Source organism: Hyla sarda, chromosome 3, assembly GCF_029499605.1.
Source record: "Hyla sarda isolate aHylSar1 chromosome 3, aHylSar1.hap1, whole genome shotgun sequence".
NCBI classification, from domain to species: Eukaryota; Metazoa; Chordata; class Amphibia; order Anura; family Hylidae; genus Hyla; species Hyla sarda.
In genome coordinates, this window is record NC_079191.1 from 87643233 (window position 1) to 87664288 (window position 21056).

At 42.8% G+C, this 21056-nt stretch overlaps 2 protein-coding genes across 2 annotated transcripts in view; one reads left to right on the forward strand and one right to left on the reverse strand.

Annotated features, from left to right (window-relative positions):
* Positions 1–6114, forward strand: part of LOC130361490 (synaptobrevin-like) — a 69643-nt gene extending 63529 nt beyond the window's left edge. Inside the window, exon 5 of the mRNA XM_056564549.1 lies at positions 5826–6114. Coding sequence (XP_056420524.1) covers positions 5826–5842 — 17 coding nt within the window. The 3' untranslated portion in view covers positions 5843–6114. The remainder of the gene's footprint in view (positions 1–5825) is intronic.
* LOC130360977 (uncharacterized protein C17orf50 homolog) overlaps positions 1–21056 on the reverse strand; it is a 112932-nt gene that overhangs the window by 75556 nt on the left and 16320 nt on the right. The window lies entirely within an intron of this gene.

Below are 21056 nucleotides of genomic sequence, written 5' to 3' on the forward strand. Positions count from 1 at the left end.
CTCTTGTATAATGTATGGATGTGGCGGCCGCTCTTCTCTGGTCCCCTCACTGACGTATATATTCACATATTCATATTTCCCGCAGAGAGCTGTGATTGGTCAGATGGTTCCAGCCAATCACAGCTCTCTGTGAGAATTCAGAATGTGTATATATACGGCAGTGCAGGGGACCATAGGAGAGCGCCGGCCGCTGCATCCATACATTATACAGGAGGATCACAGCGGGTGTCAGGAGTGATACCCGCAGTGATCTTTCCTTAAAGGGGTATGCCAGGAAAAAACTTTATATATATATCAACTGGCTCCAGAAAGTTAAACAGATTTGTAAATTACTTCTATTAAAAAATCTTAATCCTTTCAGTACTTATGAGCTTCTGAAGTTAAGGTTGTTCTTTTCTGTCTAAATCCTCTCCGATGACACCTGTCTCGAGAAACGCCCAGTTTAGAAGAGGTTTGCTATGGGGATTTGCTTCTAAACTGGGCATTTACTGAGACAGGTGTAATCAGAGAGGATTTAGACAGAAAAGAACAACCTTAACTTCAGAAGCTCATAAGTACTGAAAGGATTAAGATTTTTTAATAGAATTAATTTACAAATCTGTTTAACTTTCTGGAGCCAGTTGATATATAAAAAAAGTTTTTTTCCTGGAATACCCCTTTAACTACAAGTACTACTACTCCCAACATGGAGTACACTCTGCTCCATGCTGGGAGCTGTAGTACTTGCATTAATAGACAGATCGCAGCGGGTGTCAGAAGTTACACTCGCTGCGATCTGTCTAATAATGCAGGTACTACAGCTCCCAGCATGGAGCAGAGTGTGCTCCATGTTGGGAGTAGTAGTGCCTGCTAAAGGACACATCACAGCGGGTGTCACTACTGACACCCGATGTGATCGTCCTGTCTATAGCAGACATGGAGAGCGGCTGTAGACATCGCTCGCATCCCTGCTCTGCACTGTACTCCGGGCCGGCCGCTCATTCATTCATCTTTTCCTCAGAGCTGTGATTGGCTGAAATCATCCGGCCAATCACAGCTCTGGGCGGAAAATATGAATGGCCAGTGATGTGAATAGAGCAGAGATGTGAGCGCTGTATAGAGCCACATCACTGCTATATTATACACGATCGCATCGGGTGTCAGACTGACACCCGGGGCGATATGTCTATAGTACAGGTACTACTACTCCCATCATGGAACAATCTTGTGGCAGTTTTTCTGGCGTTTTTTCTAGCGTTTTTATGCCACAAAAATCGCAGGGAAAAAATCTCAGTGGAGTCCTAGCCTTATACTTCTCCTTCCTACTGGATCCACTTCTGACATTAGCTCAAAAACTGCAGGAAATCCAGCCTTAGGGTGCATTCACACGGGCGTATTTGTCAGCGGATCCGCAGCTGCGCATTCGCTGACAAAGGCCCCTAAAGTGCTGCCCTCTTTTTGCCTGCTAATAGCGGCAATCCGCTGCTACCAGCAGACACACTGCGATGAGTGAGTTACCCTGCAGTGTACTCGCACACATCGCGGCCGCTCTCTGTGTAACTCAGGGAGCCGGGGGAGCGGCCGCGATGTGCGGGATGTGCGGATACATTGCGACTCGCACTTCACAGTGTGTCTGCTGGTAGCGGCGGATTGCCGCTATTAGCAGGTACAAAGAGGGCAGCACTTTAGGGGCCTTTGTCAGCGGATCCGCAGCTGCGGATCCGCTGACAAATACGCCCGTGTGAATGCACCCTAAGGCTAAGTTTCCACTTGGTTTTCTTTCTGGCAGTTTTTAAGCCAAAGTCAGAAGTGTATTCAAAAGGAATAGGACATATAAAGGAAGGACTTATACTTCTCCTCCCTTATGGATCCACTTCTGACTTTGGCTCAGTGGCAGTCCGAGCAGAATCTGGCGAAAAAATTCTGCTCAGATATTCCCATTACTTTTAGGTACAAGATCCTGCGCAGATTTGATGCACAGAATTTGTAACTGTAGATTAGAAGCTGTGCTCAATCATTTAGTTTGCATTCAAATCTGCAGCAGAAAATCCTGTGCAGGATAATGTACGTGTGAACACACCCTTAATGGGTTTCTGCTGCTCTGTGCTAACAGCAGAATTTCCGTGGCGGAAAAATCTGCCATGAAAATTCAAATTACGGGAAATTTTCCCAGGCCGACATTGTGTGCTGTGTGAATGGGGCCTAAGGGTACTTCACACGTGTGTTTTTTGTTGCGGTTTTGCTACAGATTTTCTGCAATTGATTTTGCTACCTATTGACTTTAATGAGTATCATTACTACCCCACCTCTCTTCTTCCCTGGCTTGTGAATGAACATGGACTCAGATCTTTCCTTGTGTCCCTGGTTTACACTGCACTGTGGACTAAGTCATTCTTATTCCAAAATTCAGACAACAGACTGCGCAGGCTTCTGGGCTTAGGTATACAATAATGTTAGTTCTACAGTCATGGCAGTAAATATTGGCACCCCTGAAATTTTTCAAGAAAATTAAGTATTTCTCACAGAATAGGATTGCAGTAACACGTGGTTTGCTATACACATGTTGTTCCCTTTGTGTGTATTGGAAGTAATCCATAAAAGAAAGGAAAAAAGCTAATTGGACATAATGTCACACCAAACTCCAAAAATGGGCTGGACAAAATTATTGGCACCGTTTCAAAATTGTGGAAAAATAAGATTGTTTCAAGCATGTGATGGCCCTTTAAACTAACATGGGGCAAGTAACAGGTGTGGGCAATATAAAAAGCACATATGAAAGCAGATAAAAAGGAGAGAAGTTCACTTAGTCTTTGCATTGTGTGTCTGTGTGTGCCACACTAAGCATGAACAACAGAAAGAAGAGAAAAGAACTGTCTGAGGACTTGAGAACCAAAATTGGTGAAAATATCAACAATCTGAAAGTTACAAGTTGAACTCCAGAGATCGAGATTTGCCTTTGCCCACAGTGCGCAACATTATCAAGAAGTTTGCAACCTATGACACTGTAGCTAATCTCCCTGGGAATGGACGGAAGAGAAAAAAATTGATGAAAGGTGTACACGCAGGATAGTCCAGATGGTGGATAAGCAGCCTCAAACAAGTTCCAAAGATATTCAAGCTGTCCTGCAGGCTCAGGGAGCATCAGTGTCAGCAAGAACTATCTGTCGACGTATAAATGAAATGAAACGATATGGCAGGAGACCCAGATGGACCCCATTGGTGACACAGAGACATAAAGCAAGACTACATTTTGCCAAAATGAACTTGAGTAAGCCAAAATCCTTCTGGGAAAACATCTTGTGGACAGATGAGACCAAGATAGAGCTTTTTGATAAAGCACATCATTCTACTGTTTACCAAAAACGGAATGAGGCCTACAAAGAAAAGAACATAGTACCTACAGTGAAATATGGTGAAGGTTCAATGATGTTTTGGGGTTGTGTTGCTGCCTCTGGCACTGGGTGCCTTGAATGTGTACAAGGCATCATGAAATCTGAGGATTACCAATGGATTTTTGGTCGCACTGTACAGCCCAGTGTCAGATTGCTGGGTTTGCGTCCGAGATCTTGGGTCTTCCGGCAGGACAATGACCCCAAACATATCTCAAAAAGCACCCAGAAATGGATGGCAACAAGGTGCTGGAGAGTTCTGAAGTGGTCAGCAATGAGTCCAGATCAAAATCCTATTGAACACCTGTGGAGAGATCTTAAAATTGCTGTTGGGAAAAGGCTCCCTTCCAATAAGAGAGACCTGGACCAGTTTGCAAAGGAAGAGTGGTCCAACATTCCGGCTGAGAGGTGTAAGAAGCTTATTGATGGTTATAGGAAGCCACTGATTTCAGTTATTTTTTTCCAAAGGGTGTGCAACCAAATATTAAGTTATGGGTTCCAATAATATTTTCCAGCACATTTTTGGAGTTTGGTGTGACATTATGTCCAATTAGCTTTTTTTCTTCCCTTTTTTGGTTTAGTTCCAATACACACAAAGGGAATAAATGTGTTTAGCAAAACATGTGTTACTGCAATCCTTTACTGTGAGAAATACTTAATTTTCTTGAAAAATTTCATGGGTGCCAACATTTACAGCCATGACTGTATCTATGTAGTGAAAAATTATGAAATTCAAATCTGAGTGTGGGGTCCGGGAGCAGGGTCACCTTTTGCCACCCTGAAAACTTCATGGGTAGCTGTTGCCTCAAAGGTCCCCCAGCTCAGTCTCAGGTCTATTTCTGTAAGGCAAGTAAAGTTTCCGCCCGGAGATTCCAAGTGTGGCCAGCGCCGACTGAATGAGTGGGCGCTAAGACCGCGTGAACACTGCAGTCTCCAATAGACTGCAATATGTTCTGCGAGTATTTCCAAGCGGATTTTCTGTTCACCGATTCCGCTTCACATTTGTGAATTTGTGAACGGAAACCCATTCACTACACTATACATATTAGCAAGTGGAATTTCTGCCTTCAATTTCAAAGCGGAATTGCAGGCAGAAATTCCGTAGTGTGAAACTAGCCTAAATGTATTGCTATGCAATCATTTTTCTATATATGAATATTTCTTCTGCCTGCACTGAGCCAATACAAGTGCAAGGGGTTAAGTGTACCCAAAATACTTCTCTGCCCAGAAAAGTTAAAGGCTAAGGACTGTCTCCACCCCAGTCTTCATAGACAGGGGAGGGAGTTAAAGCACATGTTAGAGTTAGGCTTTGGCCTCTGGTCAGGGAACATCACCCAGCAGCAGTGGGAACAATGGGAGTCTGCCTCCAACTACAATATTCCAGGTCTAAGCAACAAGCTGCAACCATTCTGGTGCGTCCCGCTACAGGGGTAGTACCAACACAAGTAGATGCTTTAGGGACAAGAGCAAAGCTGATGGGCCCTCTAACAAAGTAAGGACTAGGTTTCGTTATCCTCTGGGCCGGCCTGCCCAAAGCAACAAACTAACATCTGGATTTTTCCCTTTAAATCTGTTTCACTGCATTTACACCAGACACAAACTGCACCAAATTCACACACTTTTATTCATATTCCTCCTTGAAACAAATGTACAATGTTCAAGCTTCAAACTTTATCCTAGATCAATTTTTACTTATTCCAGTATTGGGGTACTGTGCGAGCTTGTATCCTGTGTGCAGCTAAATCAGTGCCTCAAGGTCTATAGCACATCTAGTCCTATAATAATGGTCTATAACAATCTCTATCAATATGTTTATATTTTCAGCACAATATGACTAAAACCTAGAGTTTGAGCTCTTTTTATGAACAAGGACATCACTCATGGTTCTTTTTAGTTGGTATCACGATACCGTTTTTAAAAATTAAAATTCTATGGTTTCTCTGGATGCTTGTGCACTTCATTGAATGTTATAAATATATTATACAAAACCTCAATAAAAAGTCTTTTGTAAGTTTGCAAGGACAAAAAGGGTTCACAAGGGCCTATCTAATTCTGGACTACTCGATCAATGACGTATGCGCCGGTATGCTTCAGATGCTATATTTTTCATTGAATGTTATGAATCTATTACAAAAATAAAAAAAAAGGACAAAAAAGTATCCATATGGACCAATGACGTGCGCACCAGCATTCGTGATAAAGAAATCCAGAAACAGATATACAAGGATGCCTGTGTAGATCACTGTTTCTCAACTAGAGTGCTTCCACCTGTTACAAAATTACAACTCCCAGCAACAACACCTTCAGCTGTCCGGGCATGCTGGGAGTTTTAGTTTTGCAACAGCTGGAGGCACACTGGTTTGGAAACACTGATATAGACTGTATGTGTCCTATGTTATAGACTTCGCTGTGCAGTTCTATTACTGAAACTTTCCCTTTATTTTCCCTTTCTTTCAGTTTATTTCTGCACTTGATGCTGTGAACTCCGGCACTTATATTTTCCTTACCGTCATCACCTCCCTAGTTCTCCCTTTATTCTTAGTGTTCCTCCATCTGATAGGACATCATCATAGTGACCTCCTTCTTTTCCTATGTTCTGAGAGTGCCATACTTGACTGATGTCTGGTCAGATTCAATGCGCAACTAATAAACCAGTATAGACCATATCGGTGCATAAACGTGACATATGGGGCTATCGAGAGACACAGCAAATATAATTCTTGCCAAATAAAAGAACGTTTGTTATCCTGTATGGCTGGAGAAAAGATTTTTTACTTCCCACAGGTATATTTTGGCTAGAGAAACACACAGAAAAATAGACAGCACTACTACAAAATAGACGGGTGAATGCCGGTGTGGCCAAAAGAAAGTAGACAAAAGTACACAATATTTCGGCTCTTAGTGCACTTTTTAAACCAAACGTGCCATCCATCCACCGCGCGGAGGTGGCCTCACTTCGGATGGGACCCTGACATGCTCACTGATAGGGTCACATTAGAAGTAAGGCAAGCTCTGCATGGTGGATGAGGGACACGTTTTGATCAAAAAATGCACTAAGAGCCTAAAATTTTTGACCAAGAGTGCTGCTGCAACCTTCTATTTGTATATCTTTTGGTTACACCTTGAAATCTTACCTGCAAGTATCTATGGCAAAATTAAATGGGAACTCCAGAGTCTTCCAAAACTTACCAGCTGCTGTATACTACAGAAGAAGTTATTTATTTCTTTTTTATCTGACCAAAGTGCTCTCTGCTGACACCTCTGTCCATGTCAGGTGCTGACCGGAGCAAATCCCCATAGCAAACCTCTCCTGCTCTGGACAGTTCCTGGCACAGAGGTGTCTGCAGAGAGCACTGTGGTCAGACTGGAAAGAACTACACAACTTCCTATGGAGCATAGAGCAACTGATAAGTACTGGAAGGATTAAGATTTTTTTTAAATAGAAGTAATATACAAATCTGTATAAACTTCAGTTTTTTCTTTTTTCTTTCAGAGTACTCCTTTAAAAAAGACAGGATTGGTCAACAATTGGAGATTTTCCTAGCTATTGTGACGGAAAATATGGATTTTATAAAAGACAGGAGACGAGCATTATGCAATAATCTCTCCTTACTGCAACAGATAGCAGCAGGTATATAACAATATAACAGGTATAAGAAAAAACTTTGAACACACAGGTATCCAGGTGATATGATACACAACCTAACATGTCAGAGTAGTCATTGTCCAATGAACGGTGGAACCAGGTGATATAAGGCCCTGCAGTCCATAACGGTCCCTCTTTCTTTGTAAAAGTCCTAGAAGAGAACAAGTCCATTGGTATATGAAAACACTTGAAACTTTAATGAACTTGACTGTAGAACCTAGAGGTCGATGAGGAAGAATCAGCAACGAAACTGTAGAAATGCTTGAGTGAAGAACATGAAGAGGATCCAACATCGCACGAAGTAATAAACACATAACCAAGCCTTTGAAGCATTAATAAGCTGAAAAGATAAAAGAAAAAATGTTAGGGATGGGTAAAAGGGAGGGATAATGCTCGTCTCCTGTCTTTTATAAAATCCATATTTTCCGTCACAATAGCTAGGAAAATCTCCAATTTTATGACAAGACAGGAGACATTTGCATTATGCAAGTTCAAAGCTAATGCAAAGAAATATAGATTAACAATAACAATTAAGATAATAAAGACATAGAAACATGTGATTCGGGTCTAAAATAAAACATCTTAAATGTGGAGTCAGGGACCAGTTGGCCGCTTTTAATAAGTCTGAAAGAGAAACACTGGCTTGAAACAGTTTAGTAGAAACTGCTCCTCTGGCTGAATGAGCCCCAAACACTGAAACGTCAATGTTTGCTAAAGACATAACTTGTTTGACCCATCTGGCCAGAGTAGCAGAAGAAACTGGTAAGTGAGGTTTACAGAAGGAAATGAGTAGTTGAGTGTGATAAGGGTTACGTAAAAGATTTGTTTTAGACTCATAAGATTTAAGACAACGAACTACATATAATTTGTCATTATGTGGGAAAGAAGGATAAAATATTTGCTGAAGATTAGTTTTAGTGCATCTATGGATTTGAAATATGACTCTGTGAGGAGTATATTGTCTGGAAGATAAATCTAGAGCTCTGATGTCAGAAACTCGTTTGATAGATATCAGGCATAACAGAGTGGTAAGTTTGAAAGAAAGAAGTTTTAAGGAAAGAAGATCATTAACTTCCCAAGAGGAAAAAAGGGAAAAGATAGAATTTAAATCCCAAGTGGACTGATACTTAGGGGTAGGAGGATGTTTAAAACGTATTCCTTTAAGGAGTTTACATATAAGGGGATGTTTACCGACAGGAATAGAGTTAATAGGATGATGGTAGAAAGATATAGCCGATCTATATAAATTTATGGTATGGTATGCCTTTCCGGAATCAAAGGATGCTGAAAGATAATTCAAAATAAAGGAGATAGGTACTTGAACGGGATCCATACCCCGTTGCAAGCACCAATCAGCCCAAAGTTTCCAGGCTGATCGGTAAGCAATCCTGGTTCCTGGAGCCAATGCATCTGAAAGAATGTCTCTAGTAGACTGAGAAAATTCCGTGTCAAATGTGTTTGACCCGAAATCAACCAAGCCACCAGAGGAAGTTGATGGGATATGATCAGGGGATGATGATTCCCTGCGGGATCTGAGAGTAGATCTGGAAGATTCGGTAGAATTCTTGGGTAATCTATAAGCATTCCCAGGATCAGTGGGAACCAAGATTGTGTTGGCCACCAAGGAGTGATCAGGACAATGGTGGATTTTTGAATGAGCACTTGGAGGAGAAGCCGGTGAATTAGGGTGAATTGTGGAAAAGCATACAGAGTCTGAACAGGCCAAGTTTGAGATGCATCCATTCCCAGAGCCTCTGGGTCTGGTCGCCAACTGAAGAATAGGTGAAGTTGATGGTTGAGACGGGAAGCGAAAAGGTCCAAATGAAGTGGACCCCAAAGAAGATTGATCTGGTGAAAGACAGAAGGGAGAAGTTTCCAATCGCTGGAATCTATAAGATAACTGGAATTCCAGTCTGCTACCATGTTGGATAGAACAGGTAGATATTCTGCCTTCAGGGTTATATTTCTGTCGAAACAAAATTGACAGATATCTTTGGCAATATTGGTTAGGAATTCTGATCTCGTTCCTCCCAGACGGTTGATATATTGAACCGCTGAGATGTTGTCCATACGGATCAGGATACAAATGTTGGAAAGATCTCTTGCAAAACTCTTCAAGGCGAAAAATCCTGCAAGCATCTCCAAACAATTGATGTGGAGTGAATTCTCTGAAGGAGACCATTTGCCTCCAGTTGATAGGGGACCCATCCGAGCACCCTAACCAATGAGGCTCGCATCGGATTCGAGTGTGAGATCTGGATTGGGATTTAAAATGGCTTTGCCATTCCAATCCTGAACATACCGGAGCCACCAAAGAAGCTCTTCTTTGGCCTCCAGAGATAAAGAGATCTCGTCCGAGTATCCCAAACCTTCTTTTAGATGATGAATCTTTAACCTCTGAAGAGCTCTGTAGTGGAGAGGAGCTGGGAATATCGCTTGTATGGAAGCTGAAAGAAGGCCCCCTATACGGGCTATGGAATGGAGGGAGATCTTGTCTTTGTTCAATATGGAACAAATTTCCTTCCGAATAACTTTCAATTTCTTCGAAGGAAGACTCAGAAGGGTAGTCTGAGTATTCACTGAAAACCCCAAGAACGCCATCTCCTTGGAAGGAGTCAAATTGGATTTCTCGAAGTTGACAATGAACCCGAGATTGGTTAGAAGGCATAATGTCCAATCTCTGTGGAGAGACACCAAATGATGTGATTCTGCCATGATCAAGATGTCGTCTAAATAAATGATTAGACGAACACCCCTGGAACGTAGAGAGGCTACTATCGGTTTCATCAGTTTGGTGAAACACCAAGGAGCTGAAGAAAGACCTAAAAGTAGACAGGTAAACTGGCATTTCTGATGGTCCCAGATGAATTGAAGGAAGGATTGGGAAGAAGGATGGATGGGAACCGTGAGGTAAGCATCCTTGAGGTCGATTTCCACCAACCAATCCTCTTGTATGAGGAGGTCTCTCAGGAGATGGATACCCTTCATCTTGAAATGACGATAGCATACATAATTGTTTAGGAGTCTTAGGTTTATGACAGGTCTGTGACCGCCGTCTTTCTTTTTTATTAGAAAAAGATTGCTTACAAAACCTGCAGAGTTAATAGGAACTTTGACAATGGCATTCTTTAAATGAAGATCTTTGATCTCTGAGTGTACCAGAGTTTGATCTGTCTTGAAAAAATGTATGGGATGCGGAAATGTGGGTTGGTCTGGAGTTGAGAGAAACTCGATCTGATAACCTAAAACTGTGTTTAAGATCCATTGATCGCTTGTGATTTTTGACCAGTAATGGAAAAATTCTTCCGCCTATTGGAAGGAGGGAAGAAGACTTGGGGAGACTTACCTGCGGAGGGTCTGGAACCGGTTGCACCTCTTTGGCCTCTAGCCCTCCAGGGCCGTCCATGGTAGGGGAAGAAGGGTTGAGGTTGTGGGGCGGGAAGGCTGAAGGTCTGTTTTTCTTGTTGTTGAGGGGGGGCCTCGATATTGAGATCTAGGCATGGTGGTACGGCTGGGAAACGGCCCCTACTTTTCCCAGCCCTTCCAAAAATTTTATTGGAAAAACTTTTTTAATGGAGGCCTGAGCCTTATCAAGGGACGAGAAGAGACCCACTTATTTTGAGATCTCTTTTATAAAGTTGTCACCAAATAGTAATCCTTCTGATTTGGGAGGTGACTCTGTAGTGGCCAAATGGGCTAACTGGGGATCCAGTTTCATGAGAATTGAACGTCTGCGTTCTATGGCTACCGATTCACTTGCATTGCCCAGAAGGCATACAAGCCTTTGAGCCCAGCCTTTAAGGGTATTAATATTGATAGAAGAGCCTGGGACAGAAGCTGCTTCTGTAATCTCTAAAATTTTTGCGGCAGGGCCCAGGACATCTAGAATCCTGTCCTGACAGGTTTTGAAGGCCCGGTCAACACCATTTTTGGGGTTTTTACCTGACTTGAGTAAATACTTGACTAAAATTGGGTCAAGTTCTGGAGTAGATGCATCTCCATTTAATAAAGAAGGGCGGGAACATTCAGCCTTAAAGGGTACCTCTCATCAAATAAACTTTTGATATATTTTAGATTAATGAATGTTGAATAACTTTCCAATAGCATGTTAATGAAAAATATGCTTCTTTCTATTGTATTTTTCACGATCAGTCCTGTCAGCAAGCATTTCTGACTCATGCTGGAGTCCTAAACACTCAGAGCTGCCAGCCTGCAGTGTTCACAGCCAAACAGGCTGTGATCAAAGCAGGCTGGCAGCTATGAGTGTTCTCCTTTGTGAACAAAGCAGACTGGCAACTCGTAGTGTTTAGGACTCCAGCATGAGTCTGAAATACTTGCTGCCAGGACTGGTAGGGAGACCCCTAGTGTCATTTCTTCAAAGTGGAAAATTAAATAGAAAGAAGCATATTTTTTAATAACATGCAATTGTGAAGTTATTCTGCATACATTAATCTATAATATATCAAAAGTTTTTTTCATGAGAGGTACCCTTTAAGTTTATTTCTGGACTTCTTGTCCAAAGCCTTTTTTATCCAGAGGCTTATGAACTGGTCAATTTGAGACTCAGGAGACCATTCTCCTGATCTGGGATGATTGATCTGTGATGGATCAAAAAATGGAATACCCATTTTGTCCAATAAAATAGTGACATTACTAGACTCATAATTGTCCAAATCAGGACCATTATCTGACTCCTCTGGTAAATACGTGGGGTCATCGGAATTTAAGGCAACGTCGTCCTCTGAGGAAGAGTCTTCTGAATTTTCTTTAAATGAATCCGGTTTAGATCGGACAGAGGCTTTCTTAACCTGTTTCTTAGTGCCTTCCTCACGGGTGGAGGGTGAAAGATGCGTTATATGAGCATCAGAGTAGCTACAACAGGGATGCATGCCTGTGTCAGTATCCTGGCACACCTCAGTGGTAACTGTCTTAGGTTGTTTCTGAGGATTGTGGCCGTCAGAATCAGATCGCTTCTTTTTAGGTATTTTGCCCTGTTTATTTTGGTCTGACTGCTGAGCGAATGATTGTGAGATTGCCATAGCAACCGAATTGGCCGTGGACTCAGAGCCCATAGCCTTCTGAACTGAAATAGACACAGACTGGTCCACAATGTCTTGAATGTCATTTTTGGATACATATTCAGCAGACTTAGATTGGTCAGAAGACATATTTAAGATTTTGTAATGAAATATCTGTAGTTTTGTAAATAATTTGTAAATAATATATCAGTATAGGTAATCTAGAATCAGGCTGCTAACAATATATATAGGAATTGAATGGGTAAGTATGTAGAAGAAAATATATAAAATTTTTTTTTTAAATATTATATATATATATATATATATATATATATATATATATATAGCTGCACTGTCCTGAAAAGGACAGTACGGGGCAACAGTATACAATAAATGAAATGCAGGGTAATTTGAAAACCAGTAAGGCACTAGTCAGACTAATGGAAGAGCGAGGGGTAGTATGTCCTTCTCTGAGGCGGTCCGGAGCACTTCTGAGGGGACGAGCTAGAGGCGGGAAATCAAAACAGCTGATTACCAACTGAACTGACGCGCGAGCGGAGGAAAAATCAAAGCGCATGCACTGATCAATAATGGTGTCACAGACCAGGAGAGCGCGAGCACGGGTAAAACAGAGATGCCGCTGACCGGAGAAGCAGCGGAAAGCCAAAGGTAACAATGGAAGAACCGGAAAGTAGAGGAAAAGGAGGGGGAAACACAGGGAAGGTGTAAAAGATGAGGAAACCGAACGGAGCGGTAATAACAGGTACGGGAAGAAGGAAGAATATACAGAACCCTGAATATAGCAATATAAATGCAACATAAAAGGATATAAAAGATAAGAGAAAGGGTTAAAAGCACAAATGAATATATTTTATTATGAGGGAATAAGTAACTAGTATATAGGTGTATACTTATCTGCGGAGCAGCAAAGAAAGAGGAACAGTTATGGACTGCAGGGCCTTATATCACCTGGTTCCACCGTTCATTGGACAATACCTATTCTGACATGTTAGGTTGTGTATCATATCACCTGGATACCTGTGTGTTCAAAGTTTTTTTCTTATACCTGTTATATTGTTTTAAATGGCTGCTATCTGTTGCAGTAAAGAGAGATTATTGCATAATGCGAATGTCTCCTGTCTTTTATTAAATTTTGCAGCAAGCTGACTATGGGAGTCGTGGATCGGATATGTTGGATTTTTTTTTTAAATCCTAGTAGATAAGCAAAGATTTATTTAAAAAAAGAACATGATTCAGCTGTCAGCCTGACATCACACCTGCCCACATATGTGGCATAATCTTGTTGGGCTGCCTTACAGATTTGAGGTCATCCAATTTAGCTAACCCTAGAGCTGCATTTAGTCTTCGTGTTTGAGTTTCCTCCAGGTTCCTCGTATTCCGCCTACACTATAAAGCATGGGGATAAGTTAATTGGCTTCCTAGTGCTTGTGTCAGAGTGTGGGAAATGAGACTACAGGTCCCACTGTGCATGGTACTGCTGTAGAAAACAGGGGGAAATACTTTACACCTATAGTATCTCACATAAGTCCACCGCTCACAGTTTTGTAAATATTCTATTCTATCTTTTCATGTGACAACACTGAAGAAATTACCCTCTGCTACAATGTAAAGTAGTGAGTGCACAGCCTGTATAACAATGTTTACTGTTGTGTCCACTCAAAATAACTCAACACACAGACATTAAAGGGGTACTCCACTGGCCAGCATTCAGAACTAAATGTTCTGAACACTGTTTTCACACTGCGGAGGGCGGCCATGCCCCTTGTGACATCACGGCCACGCCCCCTAATGCAAGTCTATTTTAGGGGGCATGATGGCCATCACGCCCCCTCCTACTGATGTGCATTGAGGGGGCATGACCGTGATGTCACGAGGGGCGGGGCCAACCCCTGCAGCGCGAAAACAGCTGGCCAGTGGAGTACCCCTTTAATGTCTAAACCTTGGAAACAAAAGTGAGAATGTCCAAATTGGGTCCAAGTAGCCATTTTTCCTCCCTGTCATGTGACTCATTAGTGTTACAGGTGTCTTGAATTTGGTGTTATTGTTACATAGTTAGTATGGTTGAAAAAAGACATACGTCCATCAAGTTCAACCAGGGAATTGAAGGGAAGGGTGTAAGGGGATAAGGGGAAGGGATGTTGTTTTATAATTCTGCATAAGCATTAATGTTATTTTGTTCCAGGAATGTATCTAACCCTGTTTTAAAGCTATTAATTGTTCCTGCTGTGACCAGTTCCTGAGGTGGACTGTTCCATAAATTCACAGTTCTTATGGTAAAGAAGGCGTGTCGCCCCTTTAGACTAAACCTTTTCTTCTCCAGACGGAGGGAGTGCCCCATCGTCCTTTGGTGGGGGGGGGGGGGGGGTTAACCTGGAACAGTTTTTCTCCATATTTTTTGTATGGGCCATTTATATACTTATATACGTTTATCATATCCCCCCCTTAAACGTCTCTTCTCAAGACTAAACAATTGTAACTCCTTTAATCGTTCCTCGTAGCTAAAATGTTCCATGCCCCATATTAGTTTAGTCGCGCGTCTCTGCACCCTTTCCAGCTCCACAGTGTCCCTTTTATGGACAGGCGACCAAAACTGAACAGCATATTCCAGGTGAGGCCATACCAATGCTTTATAAATGGGGAGTATTATGTCCCTGTCCCTTGAGTCCATGCCTCTTTTGATACATGACAATATCCTGCTGGCTTTGGAAGCAGCAGCCTGACATTGCATGCTATTCTGTAGTCTGTGATCTACAAGTACCCCCAGATCCTTCTCTACCAGTGATTCTCCCATTTTTATCCCCCCTAAGACATATGACGCATGCATGTTATTTGTACCCAGATGCATAACTTTACATTTATCCACATTGAACCTCATTTGCCAAGTGGATGCCCAGACACTTAGTCTATCCAAGTCATCTTGTAACCTATACACATCCTCTATAGACTGTACCGTGCTACAAAGCTTGGTGTCATCTGCAAAGATAGAAACAGAGCTGTTAATACCATCCTCTATATCATTGATAAATAAATTAAACAACAGCGGGCCCAGTACAGAACCTTGGGGTACACCACTAATAACCCGGGGACCAATCAGAGTACGAATTATTGACCACCACTCTCTGGGTACGATCCATGAGTCATTGTTCAATCTAGTTACAAACTAAAGTTTCCAAGCCCAAAGACCTTAACTTACCTGTCAGACGACTATGAGGGACAGTATCAAACGCTTTAGCAAAATCCAGAAACACTATATCCACAGCCATTCCTCTGTCAAGGCTTCTACTCACCTCTCGAATTCTCACACTCTCGAATACTGGTCAGTGGAAGGTCAAAGGGCACCTCATGGCAAAGAACTGTCTGAGGATGAGAAAAAGATGCTCTACATAAAGATGGCCCAGGCTATAAGAAGACCCTGAAACTGAGCTGCAGCACAGTGGGCAAGACCATACAACAGTTTCACATGATAGGTTCCACTCAGAACAGGCCTCAACATGGTCAACCAAAGTTTAGTGCACATGAAGAGGTTGTCTTTGGGAAGTAGGCATATGAGTGCTGCCAGCATTGCTGCAAAGGATAAGGAAGTGGAGGGTGAGCCTGTTGGTGCTTAGACCATGCACCACACACTGCATCAAATTGGTCTGCATGGTTGTTGTCCCAGAAGCAAGCACAAGAAAGCCCCCAATAGTATGCTGAAGACAAGCAGACAAAGGACATGGATTACTGGAATCATGTCCTGGGGTCTGATGAGACCAAGACCAAGAACTGTTTTGGATTAGATGGTGTCAAGCCTGTGTGGCGGAAACCAGGTGAGGAGTACAAAGACGAGTGTGTCTTGCCTACAGTCAAGAATACAGGAGATCTGTCTGCTCAAAGTTGCAGACATGGAAAGACAGCTAATAGGGAGAGAAAACAAATCATTCGTCTTTTAGCTTATGGATGTTTTTAAAGTTATAAAAATACGTTTTTCTTATCATCTCAATTGTTGTAGAGGCCGGGATGAGCTGCAGGTTTCAGTTCCTAATACCAGACAAATTCCCCAAAACATAGCTTACTGGCACAGGAGGTAAAAATCCTAGACATCTACAGGAGCTTTTATGATGTCACAAGCATATGATAAATTTCATGCCCTGGAGGAGTCGCGAAGAAAAGGACAGAAGAAAAGGTACTAAACATGTGCCAGGACTGCTTTTTATTGTTGTGGGTTTCTGTGCAGTAGTGCTGTGTGAGTATGTTGGTCTCCTGAAGGATGTCCTCCCAGACCTGGACTAAAGCATCTGCCAACTCCTGGACAGTCTGTGGTGCAATGTGGTGTTGGTGGATGGACATGATATCCCAGATGTGCTCAATCGGATTCAGGTCTGGGGAACGGGTGGGCCAGTCCATAGCATCAATGCCTTCCTCTTGCAGGAACTGCTGACACACTCCAGCCACATGAGGTCTAGCATTGTCTTGCATTAGGAGGAACCCAGGGCCAACCGCACCAGCATATGGTCTCACAAGGGGTCTGAGGATCTTATCTCGGTACCTAATGGCAGTCAGGTTACCTCTGGTAAGCACATGGAGGGCTGTGCGCATACCCAAAGAAATGCCATCCCACACCATTCCTGACCCAACGCCAAACCAGTCATGCTGGTACCGAGGTATCTTTAGACTCACGTCATGTGTCATGTCTGTCACATGTGCTCAGTGTGAACCTGCTTTCTGTGAAGAGCACAGGGTGCCAGTGGCAAATTTGCCAATCTTGGTGTTCTCTGGCAAATGCCAAACATCCTGCACGGTGTTGGGCTGTAAGCACAAGCCCAACTTGTGGATGTCAGGCCCTCATACCAACCTATTGGAGTCTGTTTCACATTTGTGGCCTGCTGGAGGTCATTTTGCAGGGCTCTGGCAGTGCTCTTCCTGCTCCTCCTTGCACAAAGGCAGAGGTTGCGGTCCTGCTGCTGGGTTGTTGCCCTCCAACGGCCTCCAACATGTCTCCTGATGTACTGGTCTGTCTCCTGATAGCGCCTCCATGCTCTGGACACTACGCTGACAGACACAGCCAAACTTCTTGCCACAGCTCGCATTGATGTGCCATCCTGGATGAGCTGCACTATCTGAGCCACTTATGTGGGTTTTCCATCTCATGATGCCACTAGAGTGAAAGCACCGCCAGCATTCAAAAGTGACCAAAACATCAGCCATGAAGTATATGAAATGAGAAGTGGTCTGTGGTCATCATCTGCAGAAACTTTCTTTTATTGGGGGTGTCTTGCTAATTGCCTATAATTTCCACCTGTTGTCTGTTCCATTTGCACAACAGCATGTGAAATTGATTGTCAATCAGTGTTAAATCAGCTCCCTGAGTGGACGGTGTGATTTCACAGAAGTGTGATTGACTTGGAGTTACATTGTGTTGTTTAAGTGTTCCCTTAATTTTTTGAGCAGTGTATTTGCTGTATTATCAAACCATTTCCAAAGTTTAATTTCATGCACATTTAAACCGGACAGGAAAATAGCTAAATTAACTGGTAGTTCCTATGGCAACTTTGTTTCTTCCTTGCAATGCCAAAAATATGTTCTCCATTATATTTGACTATTCTAACTGTCATAAAATTAGACAAGCCCGTCATAGATAGTTAGTTACGTACATAAGCTCCATATGGTCCGGAGTTTTAATGATAGTCACATTTAATTTTATTATAATTGTTTTGTTACTTTTCCTTTTAGTTATTCTCTTTAAACCCCCCCCCAACATAAATAAATAATAAAATAAAATGTAGGTAGGGGTCAAAGAGGGAGATGAAACAATAGAAGCCGAAGAACAAAGGGAGACCTCGTTCACGCACAGGAACACCTAGAACCAGACCCCCAACATGTGGTACTTCCTCTGCTGCATCATCGTTAAAAAAAAGTAAACATTTTTTTAAAGTATAGCCCCCCCTAATAAAAGTTTAAATCACTCCCCTTTTTCCACTTTTTTTTTTTTTTTTTTAATAAAAAACTGTAGAAAAAAAATTACATATTTGGTAAAACTATTAATTCCTGATTGTGAACGACGTAAATGCAAAAAAATTCCAAACGCCAAACTAATCTTGCTAGGTTCCCCTCTTCCAACTCCTGGTATTTCACCTGGTACTTTTGTTTTGGTTAAGCTATCTCCTCATCTTATGTTTACTCATCCTCTGGCCCCCTTTGGATATATATTCTAGACAACCATTGGACCCCTATGGCTATATGGCCTAAATAGCCTTTGACCTCAGGTATAGATATATTCATTACCTCCTCAATAGTTGCATGCTCTAATTTCCTGAACATACGTCATATTTGGAGTATTTTCACCATAGATATCCATACACATAATGCAGTAATTGGCAGGTTCAGCTGAAATATATCAAAGTATATGGGGGGACTTAAAGAGGTATTTCCATCTCAACATGTTATTCCATATGCACTGAAAAGGGGATAACAAGCTGATTGATAGGGGGTCCAACTGTTGGGACCCCATGATCTATAGAATCAAGATGAAATGTCCCCTGAAATGAATGAAATTCAACACCCTTGCACATCCAGTGCTTTAGCCATTGTCTGCGGGGCTTCTGAATATTTTAGAGATCAGTGCAGTGCGCTCTATTCATTTCTTGGGACATTCTAAGGATTCGTGGGGTCACACTTGTCTGACCCCCACCAATCAGCTTGAGATGGGAATACCCTTTAAATGGGCACAGTCATCTCAAACATCTTCCCTCCATGTGATAACCTACAGAATCTTCCATAAGTGAGTGTACCCCTACCACGTGTACATCCCTTAAAGGATCCCTTAAAGTGATGAGTACATCCCTTAAACAAAATCTGTCAACAGTGTCACCTGCACTAACCTGTCGGTACCGACAGGTACTGCAGGTGACACTGATGACAATGGTACTTACCTTGTCCTCCATTAGCTCTGCTCCGGGCACCCGGCTTGGGGCACGGGCAGAGCTTAGTGACATCCCTGCTGCTGCGAGACCCAGCAGAAGCGGCTTGGGCAGAGCTTAGTGACATCATCGCTGCTGCTCCCTGCTGGGTCCCGCTGTGAGAGAACATCAGCGATGACGTCACTAAGCTCCGCCCGTGCCCCAAGCCGGGTGCCTGAAGCAGAGCTAACGGACAAGATTACCGGAGATCCCGACACGGAACGGGACAAGGTGAGAACCGTTGTCATCAGTGTCACCTGCGGTACCGACAGATTAGTGCAGGTGGTACTGATGACAGATTTCCTTTAAAGGAAATGTCCAATTGGGACCAATTAGGACCAATTAGCCCTTTTGTCTACCCGATGTCATCTGACTTGCTATTGTTCTAGGTGTGATTGAGGAGCAAGTGTCCTAAATATGGTGTTATGTCTCTCAAGCTATCTAAAACTGGTCACTAAAAGTTCAACCTGGCACCTCTTGGCAAAGAACTCTCTGATGATCTGAAGGAATTGTTGCTTTACATAAAGATGGCTTAGGCTATAAGATCACCAAGACCGTGAAACCAAGCTGCAGCACAGCGGCCAAGACCATACAGTGGTTTCACAGAACAGGTTCCACTCAAAACAGGCCTCTCCCAGGATGACCAAAGAAGTTGAGGGCGTGTGCTCAGCATCAAATCCAAAGGTTGTTTTTGGGAAATAGACGTATGAGTGCTGCCAGCATTGCTGAGGAGGTTGAGGTGTCAGTGCTCAGACCATATGCCGCACACTGCATCAAATTAGTCTACATGAATGTCATCCCAGAAGGAAGCTTCTTATAAAGGTGATGTATAAGAAAGCCCACAGTTTGCAAGCAGAATAAGTAGATGGATTACTGGAAACAATTCCTCTGGTCCGATGAGACTAAGATTAATTTATTTGGTTTAGATGGTGTCAAGTGTGTGTGGCGGCAACCAGGTGAGGAGTACAAAGACAAGTGTGTCTTTTCTACAGTCAAACATGGTGGTGGTAGTGTCATGGTCTTAGGCTGTATGAGTGTTGCTGGCACTGGGGAGCTATAGTTTATTGAGGGAACCATGAATGCCAACATGTACTGTGACATACTGAAGCAGAACATGTAACATAGTTCATAAGGTTGAAAAAAGACCAAAGTCCATCAAGTTCAACCTATAACCCTAATGAGTCCCTACTGAGTTGAGTATTCCAACATTGTAACAACCCCAAACACCTCTAAGATGACCACTTGCTAAAGAAGCTGAGGGTAAAGGTGTTTTGACGTTTTTCTCCATTATCCACAATTGACTAAACTGGCCCTTGCGCAAGGGTCCAATCCCGGTCAGAGTGTGGCAGCCATTACCTACCAATATCACACTTACACCGGCCTACTGCAAGCATTGACCCCGGGACACCTGGGATCAAGGCTTGCAATCTCATCTGGTGAGTATATCACTTAGGTGTGGTGGAGGGTCAAACCAAGTCGGTATACGTAAACGTAGGGAGCGCCCCCTGTCTTTTTTCTCTCCTACATCATGGAGGATAGGAAGAGGTAGGGCTGCCATCAGAAATTTCGGGGCCTCTTACACAGCTCAAGGCCTGGGCTACCCCCTCCACCACGTTGCCCGCCCCCCGAATCCGCCCCCAGGGCCTATCCCTAATCTTATTTTATTTTCTAATCATATATTTCTAATTAGATTATAGCAGAGTGCAGTGCAGTAAGACATTGTGCTGCACAGTATTTTACTGCACTGCACCCTGCTGTATTCTAATACACCCTAATCTAGTTACTGTGAAACTTCCCTAAAAATTCAACAATATTGCCACATACTGATCATACAGAGGTAGATACTAGCAAGGGCTCTGCAGCCATTATAAGGGATTACAGTTACATTTAGTGACTCACAGGCTATGTCGTCTTTGATTAGAGGCCATCATGAAGACTCGTCTCCAAAGAACCTGCCAGACAAACATTTTAGGCGCCTTTCTTAAGCACAATGCCCACTTCTTTACAGACTCCTCATGTGTATGGCTGCACACATTAATAGTGCCCACTTTGTGCATCTCTGTGCCCC